Source organism: Chiloscyllium punctatum, chromosome 38 (assembly GCF_047496795.1).
Source record: "Chiloscyllium punctatum isolate Juve2018m chromosome 38, sChiPun1.3, whole genome shotgun sequence".
In the NCBI taxonomy this organism is placed as follows: Eukaryota; Metazoa; Chordata; class Chondrichthyes; order Orectolobiformes; family Hemiscylliidae; genus Chiloscyllium; species Chiloscyllium punctatum.
In genome coordinates, this window is record NC_092776.1 from 24,557,412 (window position 1) to 24,576,277 (window position 18,866).

At 38.7% G+C, this 18,866-nt stretch overlaps 1 protein-coding gene across 3 annotated transcripts in view; it reads right to left on the minus strand.

The window, feature by feature from the left end:
* Positions 1 to 1,216: 1,216 nt before the first annotated feature.
* LOC140463453 (hyaluronan-binding protein 2-like) overlaps positions 1,217 to 18,866 on the minus strand; it is a 51,870-nt gene continuing 34,220 nt past the window's right edge. For 2 of the 3 annotated variants that reach the window (XR_011954682.1, XR_011954681.1), the window contains exons 9-14: positions 15,341 to 15,599; positions 9,909 to 10,051; positions 8,809 to 8,943; positions 8,572 to 8,714; positions 4,168 to 5,132; positions 1,217 to 2,466 (exon numbers count right to left, since the gene is read on the minus strand). Coding sequence is in view for 1 of the 3 variants with exons in the window: in XM_072557390.1 (XP_072413491.1) it covers positions 4,977 to 5,132; positions 8,572 to 8,714; positions 8,809 to 8,943; positions 9,909 to 10,051; positions 15,341 to 15,599 (836 nt within the window). In the remaining 2 variants the exon portion in view is untranslated. Of the gene's footprint in view, positions 2,467 to 3,519; positions 5,133 to 8,571; positions 8,715 to 8,808; positions 8,944 to 9,908; positions 10,052 to 15,340; positions 15,600 to 18,866 lie in introns of those variants that run through there. The other variant, XM_072557390.1, reaches the window with a different exon arrangement.

Genomic DNA, 18,866 nt, shown 5'->3' on the forward strand with positions numbered 1-18,866 from the left:
AGCATCACCTTCCTAACCTGCAATCTTCTTCCTGACCTCTCTGCCCCCACCCCCACTCCGCCCTATCACCCTCACCTTAACCTCCTTCCACCTATCGCATTTATAGCGCCCCTCCCCCAAGTCCCTCCTCCCAACCTTTTATCTTAGCCTGCTTGGCACACTTTCCTCATTCCTGAAGAAGGGCTGATGCATGAAACGTCGATTCTCCTGCTCCTTGGATGCTGCCTGACCTGCTGCGCTTTTCCAGCAACACATTTTCAGCTCTGGTATTCTGACCTGGGGCATGTTTGGGATAATGGCATGAGAAAACTCACTCTGCTGTATGATGAGGAGCCCCCTCTCACTTCCCCCCACCCAATTCTCTTCCATGGAACACGATGAAAGTGACACCCAGCAGATTTTTGGCAAGGTTCAGTCTCTGTGTATCTTGCAGCTTTATTCTTTTAGTAAGTAGCTGGAATTCTGGTTTGCTTTTTGTTTTAAAGTTACTAGTCTCTACTGAGATTTTAACAAGGATCATCATTCCCTCAAAATATTAATTCTGTTTCTCTCTGCAAATGTTGTCTGTAAGAAAATTATTTTTAATCATTCTTTTGGGGAATGTGGGCATAATTGGCATAGCCAGTATTTGTTGCCCATCTCATTTGAGTGACATATTGGGCCATTTCAGAGGGCATTTAAGGGTCAACCACATTATTGTAGATCTGTACCAGGTAAGAATGACAGATTTTCTCCCTTGAAGGGCACTAGCAAACTAGACCAGATGGGTACATTTTGCAACAATCAAAGATAATTTCATGGTCACCCATTATTGAGGCTAGTTTTCAATTCCACATTAATTAGCTCTGGCTCCTGGAGTAATTGTCCAGTGACATTCTGACTGCATCAGTCCCTGTTCATGTGAAATGCTGAAGGAGTCATATACCGATGTTCAAGAGATAAGACATAACTAAAACTGTAGGTACTCATTGCAAGGAGTTTGTATTTGATTCATGCCTAATTGACCCAATAAAAGGTAGCAAGGTACAAAATTAATGGCAAAGTTCAATGTGCAAGGGCAGCAGCAAAAGTAATATACAGACCAGGATGCTGAGCAGTTAGTCTCTGATAGACTATTTAAAAAGCCTGTGCCTAAGCAGTCTTCATTATTGCAGCTTGCCTGACTGCATGAGTACTAAAAACTGAAACATAAAAGAAACTGACACAGTAGACTTAATCCACAAGCAGATGATATTTAATCTTGCATGATGTTGACAATCCGTAAAACAGGCAAAGAGATAATAAGAATCACCCCAGACAGGTGTGGATTGCTTCCAAACAGGATGAAACACACAAAACTGTTTTAGAAGTGTCATTGACCAGATTTAAACAGTAAGATCCTTTAATATCTAAGCACTTGAGCAACTACTGCAAGAACTGTGTGAAGCTTAGGGCTCTCAGCAGTGTATGAACAGGGAGAGTGAGTATGTTTGCAGGTTATGACTTAAAAAGCATTTGGAACTGTGCACAGCTACTGATAGAGCAGCGCAAGAAAAGAATCAAGCTTCTGCTCTCCAAACTGGAATGTGTGCTCTGCTTCCATGGTGCTCGATTAATAATTTCTACGTGAGTGCCAGTTTGTTTGATCTTCATTAAAGGCAGTACTGGCATTTAATATTTCCTGCACCCATTGCTACATAATTATGCAAGCAACTTCAAAGCAAAGCTAATCACGATTGGTGTGCTGTGCATAAATTTCTGTTAAGTGGAGGAGATATAATGCTGAAACATTTCAATTCCCTTGACCGCAACAATCAAGTGCTAATGACACAAGGAGTGACAGAACTGCTGGAAACAGGATTGGCTACAAAAGGTTGCCATGGGCTGCTAAATGTACCAGCTCATCCAAGAGTTCTTAGAGTCTAATCGAGAGACCCTTTTCAGGTAGCAATTTTAAATCACCATCTAAATTTGCTTTCTCAGATTAATGTTAAGACGATTTTATCCATTTGCACCAGCAATTAGATGTGAAATGCTGGCTTTGTGTTTCCAGTTGTTCTCTGTGTCTATGACCCAACCAGAACTCAGTTACTATTTCTCAAAGTACCTACCTTTAAAAGGTCATTTGTATTGGGTAGGTTTAATCAAGACACTAACTGTTACATCAGAGCATTCTGTGATAGCCCATAGATAAAAGGCAATAATTGATTAAATTAATTACTTTTTAAAAATTCATTTATAACTAAGACATTAAAGTAATGAGCTCAGAAGAGTGAGTGGAAAATTGTTGCAATCCTGACAAGCTTAAAACTTTGTTGTTTTATCAGTTTAATAACAATGACAGCCATTAATTCAGGTTGCTTTTGAGTACAGTAATGGTAAGTGACAGTTTCGATGCCCTCTGAGTTCACTGCTGAGAAAATGTAAGAACTTTTCACGAGTCTGTTGAAAGACAATTTAGTCTCAGTAGTTGCAGTCTTGAAGCATCTAACAAAGCAATACACACAGTCAGTATCTCAACCTTCACTCATATCATCCTTTGACACCAAGTTAAACATTAATAATCCCTATTGTGCAGGGCTGACTTGTCATTTCTGATTCTCAGGAAGCAAGACAAGAGAAACATGAAAGAAATCAAAAGTGATGTGGTTATCAAAATAAATGATCAAAATTTTGGTAACTAGAAAAGATGACTATTATAATTGTGCAGCTAGATCAAATCTTAAATTACCACTGCTGACACCAAGTCACAAGTGAGCATGTGATGCCAACCAGTGCCAACATGTGCTTGGGTAGTTTGCTGCCACCATCCCCTGTCCTCATTGGTACCAAGGCATACTTGGTCTAAAGTGGAAGGAGAGAACCAACAGGTAGCTTAATGAGAAAGAACTCTTGTCTTAAACAAAGTATAGTTTATTGTATAATAGCAATCAGGTACAAGTTATATTAGTAAGAAGCTATTGGACAAAGAGCACTGGCAGCACTACAATAAGAGGTCTAACCCTTCTCAAGATTCTAAAATATTCTGCCTTTCACTCTCCCCGAATCCCTATGGTATCACCAGATTGAGTGGAGCTTAATGTCAATCTCTAGCATTAATCATTTCAGAACTATTACTTCATACAACATTAACTAGAGACTATTGTAGTCATCTGGATACATAAGGGGTAATACTGTAATCACAGCTGGAAATGACTTCAGGAACATTTTCGAGATGTTTCAGACCAACAAGTGCATTTCACTTACATTGATTTAATCATATTAATTCCTTTTATTTAAATAAGAAGTTATGTCTTTTATAATTAATTAAAAGTACTATGGATGGGATTTTAGTCAATAGAGAAGACATAGCACAAACTGTTTTAAAAAAACCTGTCTACTGATTTTAACCAGATTTACAGCCTCAACTTCCTCATTGCTTAGTATCTTTACATTTATCATCATCTACGGGGAATGCATAGTGAAGACATGAAGTAGATTGACCAGCGAACCACTTGAATAATTTTCATTGATAACAAATATGGAACTAAAAAACATGGATTACAATTTTGTTTTTTTAATAATTTTATGGAAAATTGAGCAACACATATAGGATTAAGCTAGTAGCTGAACATTATTAAGGAACTTCTAAAAAGGATACTACAGTTAGTTCTTCTATAAAGAGATGGTTGTGTTCTTGTGCAACCCTACATTATAGAAAAATCACACTTTGCTAACACTTTAAGCTTTGTTTCTAATGTAATTGCATTACAGCCAATGCACATTTTAAAAATTTGCATTGTAGAAGCAGTATCCCCAATTCGTCAATCATGGTAAAGTGAATTCGCATTGATGAAACGTGCATTTTCACGAGTCTGTTGAAAGACAATTTAGTCATTGATGCATTGATGAATGTCTTCATGTCATTCGGAGGCAATGACAATCTGTACTTGTAAAATCAATTTTTCAGGGCTGGAGAGGTTGTTCAACAATAGGTTATGGCTTAGCACATCATTAATAACTCAGTTACACCCTATTCAACAAGCCTTGAATTTTTCAAGGGTATTTACTGTGGCCAAAGTGTATATAAAATCAAACTTCATTTTAAATCACTGATTTTGTGATTATTGCATTGGCATAGACTGACAACAAAATACTTAATGAGTGAGCAGTTCATTACTGACAGAATGTCTATATTTCCATGCTTACCTATGCAATTGTGGATTCCAAAAGTTGCTGTCAATTTTAACAGCAGTCTCTCTACCATTACATCAACGTATTTCAGTTCAGAACCTGTGAAACTAAAGCTGCAAGTTGATCATTCTCAAAAATAATGTTGAGATTATACTTCGTGATTGTTATATGAGTACTTAGTAAACTTTTATTACAAAATCCACTCCCCATTATTTTGGTGGGCATGCGTTGTTCACCTCAATAATTAACAGCAATGTTGAAATAGCTGAAAGGGGGATTTGTTATGAGCATTCTGTATATAAAATAACATTACGGTAGTAATTTAAACTTTTTTATGGATTCTCCTGTAGTAAGTTGTTTACAAGTGTTGAATTGAGAAGCGCAAGTTGAAATTATGTTCTATATGCTGTAGGACACAAAGAATAAATGGAAAGACAATTAATGCACTTCAGTTTATTAAAAATATAATAACCAACTTCTTTGCCCTTTCAAAATTAGCATGGAGTAAAGTGTACATTTTTCTTTTATCTCATCCTCTGTCTTATGTAAGTGGGAAGTTTTACTATTTTCACTTTTGAATTATTATCACCAATTACCTACTGAGATGCTTTTATGTCATACCTCCCTGCTTATGAACAATGTTTTGTGAGATATACAATGCATTTAATGTACTTAAGCAATAGTAAGTTTTAAACAATTAAAATCCAGGTTAAGTAACACAACCTGTAGACATTTTACTTGAGAATTATTTAACTCCTTCCTCTGAATTGTGTGGATGAATGTTAAGCACGTTGAACTTAAGTTTCACATTGTAAAATTAGTCATTAGTATATTATTCCTTGAATCCAGCTGAGGAAGTTGGTGACACGGGCATAAACACCTGGTTTATCTTTCACCCCACAGCGATCGCCCCAGCTCACTACGCCATAGATCTGGTAAAGTCCATCTTTCACACAAGTCAGTGGTCCTCCAGAATCACCCTGTAGCAAAATTGACAGCATTGGGTTAAATTGTTTCATTTGTTGCTTCCTGTTTCCCCCCTCCCTCTGCTATCATTGCCTCTGAGTCCTGCTGGGATGCAGTTCCACTGGAGCCAGCAACTATCTGCTTTCTTGCTCAAGTGGCCATTTTTCCTGCATTTGTCTCGGAATTGGGTGTCAGCAGGTACAAAAAAACTTTTAATCAACCTGTCCAGCCAAAACTCTAGAGTAGGTGAGACTTGAACCTAGGCCTCCTACCTCAGAAGTAGGGACATTACACTGTGCCACAAGACCACAAGTTGAGCAAACAGCAACAATATGCTACATATCACATTGCACGGCAGCTATGTTGATGTGAATGTGAAAGGCTGAAACTTTGCATTTGTCCACTAATACGCACAGAGAGACACTGGGAAATAATTCAGGGGGCACCTTGTGTAATGGAGTCTTAAATATCAGCTAGAAATGGTGAGGGAAAGAGAGTCGTTCAAGCACTTTTGCTGGGACCTCCAGCAGCAGGGGGTGGTAGTGAAGGAGGGTCCTGGCACAAATACAGAGAATGTTGGAGAAATTCAGCAGGCCCAGCAGCCTCAGTGGAAAGACAATCAGAGTTAATGATTCAAGTCATGTATAATTCGTCTTCAAAAGAGTTGTCATTCCGAAAAAAAGTTATACCAAACTTGAACCATTAGCTCTGTTTTGTTCTCTGTGGATGCTGCCAGACCTGCTGAGTTTCTCCAGTGTTTGTTGCAGAGAATATGTGCATATTGTGCCTTTATTTGAGGACACTGGTATGACAACTGGGACAGCTGAACAGACTCCCTGTGGAGGAATGGGTGGCTCAGTGGTTAGCACTGCTGCCTCACAGCACCAGGCACCCAGGTTCAATTCCGGCCTTGCGCAACTATCTGTGTGGAGTTTGCACATTCTCCCCATGTCTGCGTGGGTTTCCTCAGGGTGCTCTGGTTTCCTCCCACAATCCAAAGTTGTGCAGGTTAGGTAAATTGGCCATAGTATTCAGGGACATATAGGTTAGGTGCATTAGTTGGTGTAAATGTAGAATAATAGTGTAGAGCAATGGATCTGGGTTGGTTACTCTTCGGAGGGTCAGTGCGGACTTGTTGGGCCGAAGGGCCTGTTTCCACACTGTAGGGATTATACGATTCTTTGGGTGAAAGAAGCCTTATGGGATGGAGGAGACAAAGACTTTTCTCAACCAAATGTAAACCATAGGCTTGTGCCGTGTAAATACTGCCTCTTTTGTGCTAACCTAATTTTTCCTTCATGTTTGTAATAACCTGCTGTCAGTGGAATAAGAACCTTTTGTTTCATGATCAATGGACTGTCCATGTGATTAAATCTCATGTTATGTTTGAATTCTCCCACCCCATTTCCTGGCCCTGGGGCACTGAGACTTGCTTCCACACTTCAAAATCCTTTGGCTGAAAACAGATTACTCAAGGCAGATTTGGGACTTATGAATCCTTTAATCTTCCGATTGAACTACATTGCATAAAGTACTGAGATAGAAAAGAAAAGAGACATCTTTAATGAGGTCAACTAAAAAGTGACAATAGCAGTGTATAGAAGAGTTGCAGTGTTCTCAGTGAAAGGAGTCTGTCTCTGAAACCAAAGACATGTATCAAATTGGTCAGAAGCAGAGGCATTTATTCAACAGCTGGCTTTCTCTTCCAACACTCTCAATTTAACATGTTTCCGAATTAGGTCTAGAATATTTGACCTTTAGAAATTAGTTTTATTAGTCATATTTGCACCAATCACCTATGGGAGCTTCAACATCAGTGTGTCAATGTCAGACACAGAAGGGTGGCTAAAATTGCAAGAAGGCAGCCAGAGAAGGTTTCAGAACATGCACAAAAGCCATGTTGAATTTCGTGTTGGAGGTTAATAAACCACTAAAATTGTGCTGCTCAAGGAGGTTAGAAGGGCGGATTTGGGAGCTGAGAAAATGTCCTGTCGAAAATGAAATGAAAATAATGCTAAAAGTCAAATAGGAAGAAACGTGGTCAATTGAAGTACACAACAAAGTGAGAGGAAGAGCCAAATGATGTTGTAATGTATAAAAGGAACCATACATAACCTTGAGATGGAGTTCATAAATTAGGTTGAACCTAACAATCACACAACTTTACCTTAATACAATCAAATACACATGATAAACACAAAAGCATCCAAGGGAAGCAGAAGAAAGTATGAGAAAGTGTAAGAAAAAGGAAAACACAAATGGAAGTTCAGCCAGAGCCACTCAAAAAATATTCTTTAACTATGTTAGTAGCAGAGAGAAGGTCAGAGAACAGATATGTCCATTAAAAGATAAATTAGCTAAAACTATTAGAGATGATTAGGATGTGGAAACATATTGAATGGATTGTTCACATCAATTTTCACAAATGAGTACTGTAAGCAAATTGCAGTTTGAATGAAAGGGGCCCAGCGAAGTTAGTAAAGATCCATTACAGAGAAATTGGAAGAATGAAATATCCATAAAGCCCCTGGGTGAAATAGCATATATCCTGAAATCTACAAGGAATTGAAAGCAGAAATCACAGACATTTTTTTTCGATAATCTTTGGAGGCTCAAGTCTGTTGGGTAATTGGAAGATGGTGAATATCATTCCAGTATTCTGACAAGGAATTAGTTATAAACCTGGGGTTCCAGTTGCATTTCATCATTCAGGGTCATAACACCATGAAGATGAAGATAATTCCTGCTAATGTCTGGATCAGAACTACTTTGGTGGCAGACTTGAACTGGGAATTCTAGGTTCCTGCTGGAAACAGGAAAACCATATATTGCCCAGCACTCTGAACTGCCTCATATAATTTATAACTGTCAGAATAAAGCTAACGATGCATTGACAAGTGCTGATATTCTATTTACGTTATTAAGTATTAGAAATGTAGAAATGTAAATACAGCACTACACATATCTAGCTGATTATCATAAATAAAACTGGGATAAAAGTGTCATCCAGCACCAGAATCTGCGATGAAATTATAAATAGTTGGAACACAGTAAAACTAGGGTTTAGATACAAAGGCATTTCCCTTCAGAATGTGATCAGAAGCTGGATACACACTAGATTTGCAATACCTTCCACTTTATGGAGCAGGTACTGGTAACCAATCTATACCCTCATAGTGTGAGCAATAATTTTGCAAACATTTGTCTCTACCAAGGTGAAGACATTTTATTCAAGTTTTTGTTTTCAGAATATGGCTTATTGAAAATGAAAGAATGCTAGTATGGTGGCGAAGTTGGACTCTGTGCTGTCCATTCTAGAGTGTAGATTTCACATTGGGAAGCCAAGTTTCCAAGTGCTTTCATTATCAACAATGTGGAAACATACCCCTTAATAATGAGAATTCCTTAACAATTATCAGAGCAATCATCTCAGGAATTAAGTATGAGACCAACCTGGCAACTATCTACACCTCCTTCTAGATTTCCTGCACAGATCATGGTGTTATCAATGACACCATCATAAGATATTGGTCTATTGCAAATTCGTTGAGAGATTAGTTTCACAGATGCATCCAATAAATATTTTGATCCGTTCCCTGAAAAGAACAAAATGCATGAGTATTAAGTTCTTGGCACAGAAATTTAGCTTTTCAATAAAAAAAATAAAATTAACATAATGCATTTGCTAACCTGCTTTAGTTACACCCCATCCTGAAATATAGCATTCTGAGTTGAGAGGTAACTCAACATCTGGCAAACATGCTGCTCGGACATATTTTGTTTCCTTGCTGCACTCTCCTCCAACACTTTGTAATTTCATTAAGGCTGAAATACAAGTAATGAATTATTTTAAGATTTCCATGCATAAAGTCATAAATAACTTAGGATAGGTTTGCTCTTTTTAGCAAAAAGTCTTTCAAATCCATTACACAACATCCAGATCAACTGGGATACTATCGCTGATCTTAATTTTGAAATTATATTTTGAAACCAAAAATTCCTGAGAGGCCTTGATAGAATGGCTCAAGGGCAGATGTTTCCTCTTGTGGAGGATTCTAGAACTAGTGGATACAATTTAAAAATAAGTGGCCTCCTTTTTAAAATGAAGATAATACTTGCATCTCTGAGACTTTGTTTGTGAATTCTGTTCTCCAGAAAATAGTGAAGGTGTATCATTGAATTTATTCTAGGCAGACTTAACTGAATGTTTGATAGACAAGGGAGTCAAAGACTATGTGTGCAAACGGAAAGGTGTGACTGTGACTGGATCAACTATGATAGGGCCAAATAACCTAAACCAGCTCCAAGGTTTATGTTCCTTTGTTCTGAAACAGGCAAAATGATTTTAAAGGTAGTAAATCAAAGCAGATTCATGAAAATAACCAAACAACTATTGTGAAGATCACTAATAACATCGAGAATTGTTTAGTGAACCTATCTCCCTGACTGGAACTTTGCTTTCTGAGGTAATCAACTTGGGAATTAAGTTTGTCTCAGATGGAAAATTAGAAGGAGTATATGCCTGACTTTCAAAGTTTGGCAGCAGGATTACAAATTTGCAATATAACATAAATTTGCAAGATAAAGCTGCTACTCGTTTCTTCAAAGTGTGCGCTTCTGCACATGGTATTATCCATGGAGTTACTTTGGCATTGCATTAAACAAGTAAATAAAGAAAACTCCATTATTTTTCTGGAAGTCTTTCTTACCAATATGGAACCAGTCAACCAGTAATCGCTATGATTTTAAACTTGCAACTTACGAGCTGATTAAGCAAATAGTTTCCTCACCAATGTCACTGAACAAGGCATTTTCAGTTTCTTCATAGTTTGGATGCACAATTATTTGCTCAACGTTGAACTTTTGTTCATTTAGTTCTGTTTGATCTATATTGTGTTTCCCAAGTAGTACCTGATAGTGCTTGGCTTGAGTGCTACAAGTCATTGGAGTGATAAAAATAATTAGATTCTGATAAAAAGTCAACATAGTGATTAAATCCCACTGTACAGTCATATGCAGAGCTACCGATAATAAACACAGGTTTGTACTGGCAGATAATTAACAAATCTTAATGCCTTTAACAAGTAAAATGGATACTTTTAAAACAATAGCACTACTGAAATATTAAAAAGTCAATTTTTACACTTACTATCTATGTTACTTAATTTCTATATATTTTATTTCGTATCACTTTTTAAAAAAAATTATTTTTTATTTATTTTAGTAGACACTGGTTTTTAATAACCATATGGAACATAACTTGGAAGTGCCGGTGTTGCACTGGGTTGGCAAAGTTAAAAATCACACAATATCAGGTTACAGTCCAACAGGTTTATTTGGAAAGCACAAGCTTTTGGAGTGCTGCTCCTTCATCGGGTGATTGTGAAGATTAAGATCATGCTGACAGAATTTATAGCCAAAGGAGTCCATTTTCATGGAGATGTGCTATGGAACATAGAACATAGAACAGTACAGTACAAGCCCTTTGGCCCTCGATGCTGCGCCAACCTTTTAACCTACTCTAAGATCAGACCAAACTACATACCCTTCATTGTACTATCATCTATGTGCCTATCCAAGAATCGCTTAAACGTCCCTAATGTATTTGACTCTACCACCACTGTAGACACTCATCATCCTCTGTAGAAAGAACCTACCTCTGACATTTCCCCTAAACCTTCCTCCGATCACCTTACAATTATGCCCCCTTGTGATAGCCATTTCGACCCTGAGAAAAGGTCTCTGGCTATCCAGTCTATCTATGCCTCTTATCATCTTGTACACCTCCATCAAGTCACCTCTCATCCTTCTTCACTCCAATGAGAAAAGCCCTAGCTCCCTCAATCTTTCTTCATAAGACATGTCCTCTAGTACAGGCAGCATCCTGGTAAATTTCTTCTGCACCCTCAGGGCTTTATAGCGCTGCAGCATAATCTTGCAGCTCTTAAAGTAAATTCCCCCGCTAATGAAAGCAAACATACCATATGCCTTCTTAACAACCCTATCAACATGGGTGGCAACTTTGAGAGATTTATGGACATGGACTGCAAGATCCCTCTATTCTTCCACACTGCCAAGAATCCTGCCTTTAATCCTGTAATCTAAATTCAAATTTAACCTTCTAAAATGAATCACTTCTAATTTTCCCTGGTTGAACTTCATCTGCCACTTCTCAGCCCAGCTGTGCATCCTGTCAATGTCCTAATGTCAGTGCAACCTACAACAGCCCTCCACACTATCCACAACTCCACCAACGTTCATGTCATTGGCAAACTTACTAACCCACTCTTCCACTTCCTCATCCAAGTCATTTGTAAAAATCACAAAGAGCAGAGGGTCCAGAACACCACTGGTGTTCCATAAATTGTAAGTTCAACAGGCCAGAGTATAGTTCAGATCAAGGCTAATGATGCAGATTTGAATCCTGTTCTGGTTGAGGTGGATTTTGACCCTGCCTGTATTTCTTGGCTCTGAGAGTGGAAGGCAACAACAAGCCCCAAGACCATAAGAAATAGGAACCAGAGTAGGTTGTTTGTCCCCTCAAGCCTACTGTGTATTCAATAGGTTCATGTCTGATTACACATTCCTCACATTCACTTTCCACATTTTCCCTGTAACTCTTGATTTAGCTACTAGTCAAGAATCTATCTCAGCCATAATATACACAAGGACTGTGTCCTCACAGCTCTCTGGGGCAAAAAGTTCTAAAGACTCTCAACCCTCTGAGAGAAGAAATTCCTTCTCAACTCAGTCTTAAATTGGCACCCCTTTATTCTGAGACTATGGCCTCTGGTCCTAGACTCTCCCATGAGGGGGAACATCCTCTCAGCATTTACCCCGTCAAGCCTCTTTATGTTTCAATGGGATCACCTATCATTCTACTAGACTTCAGTGAGTAGAGTCCCAATCTGTTTAGCCTTTGCTCGTAAGCCAATCCCTCAATACAGGAGGTCATCCTAGCAATCCTTCCCTGAACTGTCTTCAATGAAACAATGTTTTTCCTTAAGTAAGGGGACCAAAACTCTAGTGCTCTAGATATTGTCTCACCAGCACCTTGTACAGTTGCAGTAAACTGTCCCTACTCTTATACTGTGACTCACTTGAAATAAGGGTCAACATTTCATTAGGCTTCCTGACTACCTGCTGCGCCTGTCTGCTAGCTTTCTGTGATTTGTGCACAAGAACCCCCTTTGTGTTTTCCTCCATTTAAATAACACTCTGTTCTCCCTTACAAAACAAACAACTTTACATTTTCTTACACTATACTCCATTTGCCAACTTTTAACAAAACCATTAACATTTCATTATGAAGCATCAAAAGAGAATGAGCCAATGATCTGTTTCGGGGGGAGCACGTAAGGAATAACATTAACATAATATTCTATGCCTTATCCAGTCAACTGCTCACTTTTGAGCTCAGACTCATTTAATATTATCTGATAAGGTTGATAAGCAACTCGAGAGGTTAGCATTTGCAAACTTTACATAACAAGAAGCTGAAAGTAATGCAACAGTCTATTACTGCAGACTTTATTAACCAAATGAAATGAACTCATGTATGGCCTTATTCAAGCCTTAGCAGTGCTGAATCAGCAAATAAAGTACCGTGGCAATTTTGAGAAAACAATGTATAATAATTGTTAATGTTTAAGGAATGAATGAATACATTGCAACAGGTTTACCTTTCTATCAGGCAGAAGAATCCAACAGGAAATATGGCTCAACCGTGGTTAACAGAACAAATTATATATTATATTAGGTCCAAAGAGAAACCAAGAAAAGTTGATAGAAAAGGGAGCTAGCCTAAGAATTGGCAGCAGTTTAGAATGAATCAAAGGATGTCCAAGACATTGATTGAGAAGGGTAGAGTATGAGAGTAAACTTGCAAGCAATGTAAGAGTTTGCAAGAGTTTCTGCAAAAATTTAAACAGAACAATATTATTGAAGACAAATGTGGGACCCTTATTGTCTGAACAGAAGTAGTAATGGTGAACAGGGAAAAGTGCTATAATTTATTAAAAAGGGTGTGATAACAGGGCACTTAGAAAGTACCAGCAGGATTACTCAAAGTCAACATGGATTTATGAAAGGGAAAAGACGTCTGATAAACCTATTGGATTATTTTAGTGATGTAACAACTAGAAACGATGAGGGAGAATCAATGAATGTGGTATATTTGAATTTTCAGAAAGCATTTGGTGAAGTTCAAATTAGAGGTTATTATTCAAAATAAAAGCACATTGGATTTAATGGTAACTTATTGGCATGGATTGAGAATTGGTTGCAAATAGAAAAGACAGAGTAGGAATAAATGGTTTATTTCTGGAGTGAAAGATGGTGGTAAATTGGACAATGCCAGGATTAGTGCATGGGTCACAGCGAATCACAATGTATATCAATCCCCTTACTTAGGGAAAAACATTGTTTCATTGAAGGCAGTTCAGGGAAGGATTGCTAAGATGAACTCCACACAATCAAATATAATATTTTCGAGGTTGCTGATGTCACAACTCGGGCCTTTATGAGAAGTGAGGAAGACACAAAGAGACTTCAGGACAATTAAGACAAGTTGAGTTCATAGGCAAATGGATGGCAGATACTGAACAACATAGATAAATGTAAAATTACTGACTTTGATAGGAAAAACAGAATGGATATTGTGAAACTTGTGAAGGGTTCAGAAAAGATTTGCAAGGATGTTGCCAGGGTTGGAGGATTTGAGCTATAGGGAGAGGTTGAATAGGCTGGGGCTATTCTCCCTGGAGCGTCGGAGGCTGAGGGGTGACCTTATAGACGTTTATAAAATCATGAGGGGCAGAGATAGGATAAATAGGCAAGTTTTTTTTCCCTGGGTTGGGGGAGTCCAGAACTGGAGGGCATAGGTTGAGGGTGAGTGGGGAAAGATATGAGACCTAAGGAGCAACTTTTTAACACAGAGGGTGGTGCATGTTTGAAATGTGCTGCCAGAGGAAATGGTGGAGGCTGGTACAATTACAGCATTTAAAAGGCATCTGGATGGGTACATGAATAGGAAGGGTTTGGAGAGATATGGCCCAAGTGCTGGCAAATGGGACTAGATTAATTTAGTATATCTGGTTGGCATGGACGTGAAGGACCGAAAGATGTGTTTCCTTGCTGTGCATCTCTATGATTCTATGGCAGAGTATTACTTAAATAGTGATAGACTGGAAACTGTTGATATGCACAAGGACCTTTGTGTCTTTGTACACTGATCATTAAAAGAAAGCACACGTGCAACAAACAGTTAGGAAGGTAAGTAACATGTCAGCTTTCATTGCAAGAGGGTTCGAGTACTGGACAAGGACAATTTATGTAGCTGTACAGGTTGATGAGATCACAGCAGGAATATTGTGTGGAGTTTAGCCCTTTTGCTGAGGGAGAATTATACTGGATGTGGAGGTAGTGAAGGTTCACAACACTGATTCTTGCGGAGGCAGATTTGTCATTCAAAAAGAGATCGGGTCTGCATTTACTAGAGTTTAGAAGAATGAGGGATTTCATTGAAATATGAAAAATTCTGACAAGGCTCGACAGACTGGATGTAGGGATGATGTTTCTCTGGACTGGAGGTACTAGAACAAGGAATTGTGGTCACAGAAAATGACATTTCAGACCGAGATAAGGAGAAAGTTCTTCCCTCAGAGAGTGGTGGTCCTGTGAAGTTCAATACCACAGAGAACTTTGGATGTGAAGTCACTGAACACATTCAAGAAATAAACAGATAAATTTCTAGAAGCCAAGGGTATCAAGGGGTTCTGGGAGAGTGCGCTAGTATAGTATTGAGATAGATGATCAGCCATGATAATGTTGAATCTATTTTCTATGTCTTTTTGTTTCATAATTCAGTATCAGATAATGATTGCTTCTTCATTTCAGATAGCTTCACCAAATTTGTTCTGCTACACTTTATTACACTTTCATATTGAACGGTGACTTTCAAAATTGCTTATGCATTCACAGTTGCAGAAGTTTTCATGATGATCCAATTGTTTTTGCCTCAAACTGGAAATAAAAATTGCAAGCCATGGTTATGGAAAAGATCGCCTCCTTTAAAGTCTGGAAGTGTTCAAAAACTCTTTATTAATGCATTTTATCCAAATAATAATATTTTCAATGGTTAACCATAATCCATATTATTTCCATCAAAATCTATCTCTTCCAGGTTAGACTAAAGCAATGTTGTTTGTTCCTAAGTTCATACCTTGCTTCTAAGCAGTGAGCTGCAGTAAGAACCCAACAGGGCGCAATTAAGGTTCCTCCACATTGGTGTCCTGCATCATAAATACTCAGTGCAATTTTTAGTTGCACAGATACCTGCCAAGGGTGCCTGCCACGAGCTGTCTTCTGCCCACCATAGATGCGGCTTAAATTTCTTCTCAATCCTACTTTTCCACAACTTTCAAAAGAAGTCGGGATCATAGATGTTGGCACAGTCTCTGGTTCAGGTGCTGCAGTGGTTCCTACAACAGAACACAAAATATTTTAGGTTATTGTCTAAGAGGTTCCGTTCCTATACCATACCATAACCTGAAAAATAAAAAGAAATGGAATAAAACTTATTGTTTCTGTCAGCAAAGAACATCACCTGAGCAAATCACTGCGGAGAAGTTTGCATTCATTTCAAGACATTTGTCTGAAGCAGTATAATAGAATTAGAATTTGGGTGAGTTACACCAAAACTGTTAAATGTTTGATATGATCAGGAATGTTTTAAATTGATTAATTAGCACCAAGCCTCTTTGGTGATATTAGTCTTGACTATGGTATCAGGTGAAGAAGAATGTCCATAGGATGTACCAGGCAGATTTGGCTCAACCTTCTTAATCAGTAAATAGTTTTATTCACATTACTTCATAGTTAGTTACATTGCGTCTAAGATACACGAGTGTCTTTTGTATTGCACCATGTTCAACTTTAGTGTAAGCACACATTAGTACTTTAGCTGGTTTATGTTTCAATGTGTCTGAGTTAAGGCCTACCCAAAAAATGACTGCAAATCCCCAGTTACTAAAAGGCTATTCAAACTGTATTCATTTTCTTAGCTGCACAGGAGCTAGTATTTATGCTTTCAACAATTTTTCATAGCATTAAAATTTTGGTTTACTGAGAAATCGTTTCTTCAAGATGACGACAGAGCAAGGTGGGGGGAGCTGAGCTTGGGACTTGTCCACTTGTGTTGGCTTTCTTCCTTTTTTAAAATTCTTTTTAATTTTGCTCTTTTCTTTACCTCTTCTGTTCGTTTTCTTTTTTCTTAAGCCTGGAAGGTGTTGGGTGAAGGAGGAGGCCTCCGGCAGCAGCAGTGCCAGGACGAGCCAGCCTGAGGTCTCCCAGTGAGTGAGAAACAGGTCCGGGGCTGGTTCACCCAGCCCGGGCTCACAGGCTTCGAAGGCTCCAGGTCCACAGCTAGGCCCGGGTTTTGGAAGGAGGAGAAAGGCTGTCTTGGCTCGGCATGGTGTTCTGCTAGTGTGACAATCTCATCCCAGTGTGGCAGTCTCGTTCTGGTATGGAGGTCTCATTCCTGTATGGAGGCCTTCTTCATCTTTTGCACCCAGGTAGTCCAATGGCCAGGCAGGCAGCCTCATCCAGCAGAGGCAATTTTAACCCGGTATAGTAGGCTTCTTCGGTGGAGGCTTCCAGCCTAGTATTCCAGAGGCCACTGAGGTGGTCACGTCTGGCTGCATCTTCAGGGTATTCCATCATTCCTTAACTGGCTTTCCCTAACCGCAGGAGCCATTAACTGAACAGTGATGAACTTTGCCTTTTTTATTATTATTATGTATGACTTCACTGATGTAGGTGCCATGGTGGGGTATACACCAAGTATATTGGTAAGAGTTTTGGTATAGTCCCTTTAAAGTCATTGTCATTAGAACTGCATCCCTTTATGAACTATACTTATTTTTGATGTTAAGAACATTAATAAAATTGCACCAAGTTACCAGTCTGAAGCACATGAAAAATAACTAAGAATGGAAAGAAAAAAATTTGTGTTCTCTTATGCTGTCTGTGTTGGGTTATGGATAATTTTACACTTGTATTTATGCAAATTAACATGAACCAACAAACTTCAACCACCCATTGGATGTTCTTCTGATTGAGTCTAGTGCAGAAGCTTTACCTGACAGTGTTCAATTTTCATGTTGTCTTTCATGAAGGATGTTAGGACCATTGGAAAGCTATGTAAGAGTTGCTTGTTATGAAGAAGGACCAAAGGAAAATTGGGGTTCTTTTCATTAAAACTGAGAAATTTAAGAGGAGAGTTTGAGAAAGGCATTCCAAACAAAGTTAAGATGATGCGGGAAGAAAGAAGCCTTAATTACTTTTTTCCAAAAACTTAAAATTTTGAAACTTAAAAATGTGAAATTTTTTAAAAGCTCCACATTTTCTCCATACGATTGAAGTTAAACTGACTGCAGACAAAATCTTAGAAGGTAGAAATTCCAAGCCCCACATGGTCAGACTTTCAAAATCAGAAGCAATGGAATTTGTGAGGATTCCTCCCAGGATCCAGAGACTGTGAAGGCAGCTCACGCAAAATGACTTGGTAATGGAATGGACACAAGGAAACACCAGACTACTGCTGACACCCTGTCGGTGGTTCAGGTGAAGTAGGCAAACAATTGTCCAAGAACTCAATGTATTTAAGGCACTATCTGTTCGCTTATTTATGAGGCACAGTGAAGAAATTGCAGCACAGATCTGTTTGTTCTGCCTTGATGACTGGCTCAAGTATATCCTTAATGGTTTTGCTCTATGAAGTGTTTTAAACAGCACTGTACATTAATGTTGCCAATGTCCTTTTGGTCTATATAAAAATTTGGTGATGCTACAACCTTTCATATGGACATCTAGTAAAAGACCCACCAGGGAATTCTGGGTACTTCCACATGTCAGGCAGGGTCAGATCAATCTGTTTGGGGCCATGCTCTCTAACTATACCACCTGCACTTTTCATATGAGAGACTGTTCCGTTATCATCCTTTGAAGCTCAACTGTGGAAATGCTTTAGCATGGATACCTTTGAGCTTCTGGAGTGATTTTTCTCATTTTAATCAACTATTATTCCTGGATTGAGATCTAGAAACTCAGCTGATCCATCTCAGGGGCTAGGATAATCTCTTTTAGGAAATTGTTTTCCATACATGGAATCCTGGACATGATTATCTCTAACAATTCCAAATCTTAGAATTTTCTTGATGAGTGTTTCCAATCCTTTGCAGCCTCACTTGGGTTTGCTTATATCACAAGCTCACTGAGGTATCCTCAAGACAATGACATGGCTGAGGGACCTCATCATAAGTACTTCTGCGAAAGAAGATTTCCATTTAGTCCTACTCAACTCTCGCTATCCACAGGTACGTGTCTTCACCCGATGCCAACTTTTGAAGTGTGGAAGACTGCAAATCCACATCCCTCATTTTCTTAGGCAGTAATGCCAAGTGTGACAATGCAGGACCATGAATAAGTACTACAGAAAAAAAAATGTCATACCTTCAACTAGAGACATAAGGTTCATGACTTGCTACATCCCCAGAATGCACATGAGGACTGGGCTCTTCATTGGCTGACTATTTTCAGAAGGCAAGACCTCCATCTCCAAAGTCTTGATTTTAAGAGGTCTATTGGAGACCTCACTAATGCCTGATGGGAAAGTAGTTTGATCAACCAGCCAGTTAAAAAAAAAATCAGCACCAGTCTCTTTCTGACTCTACAATCCATGGCTCAGA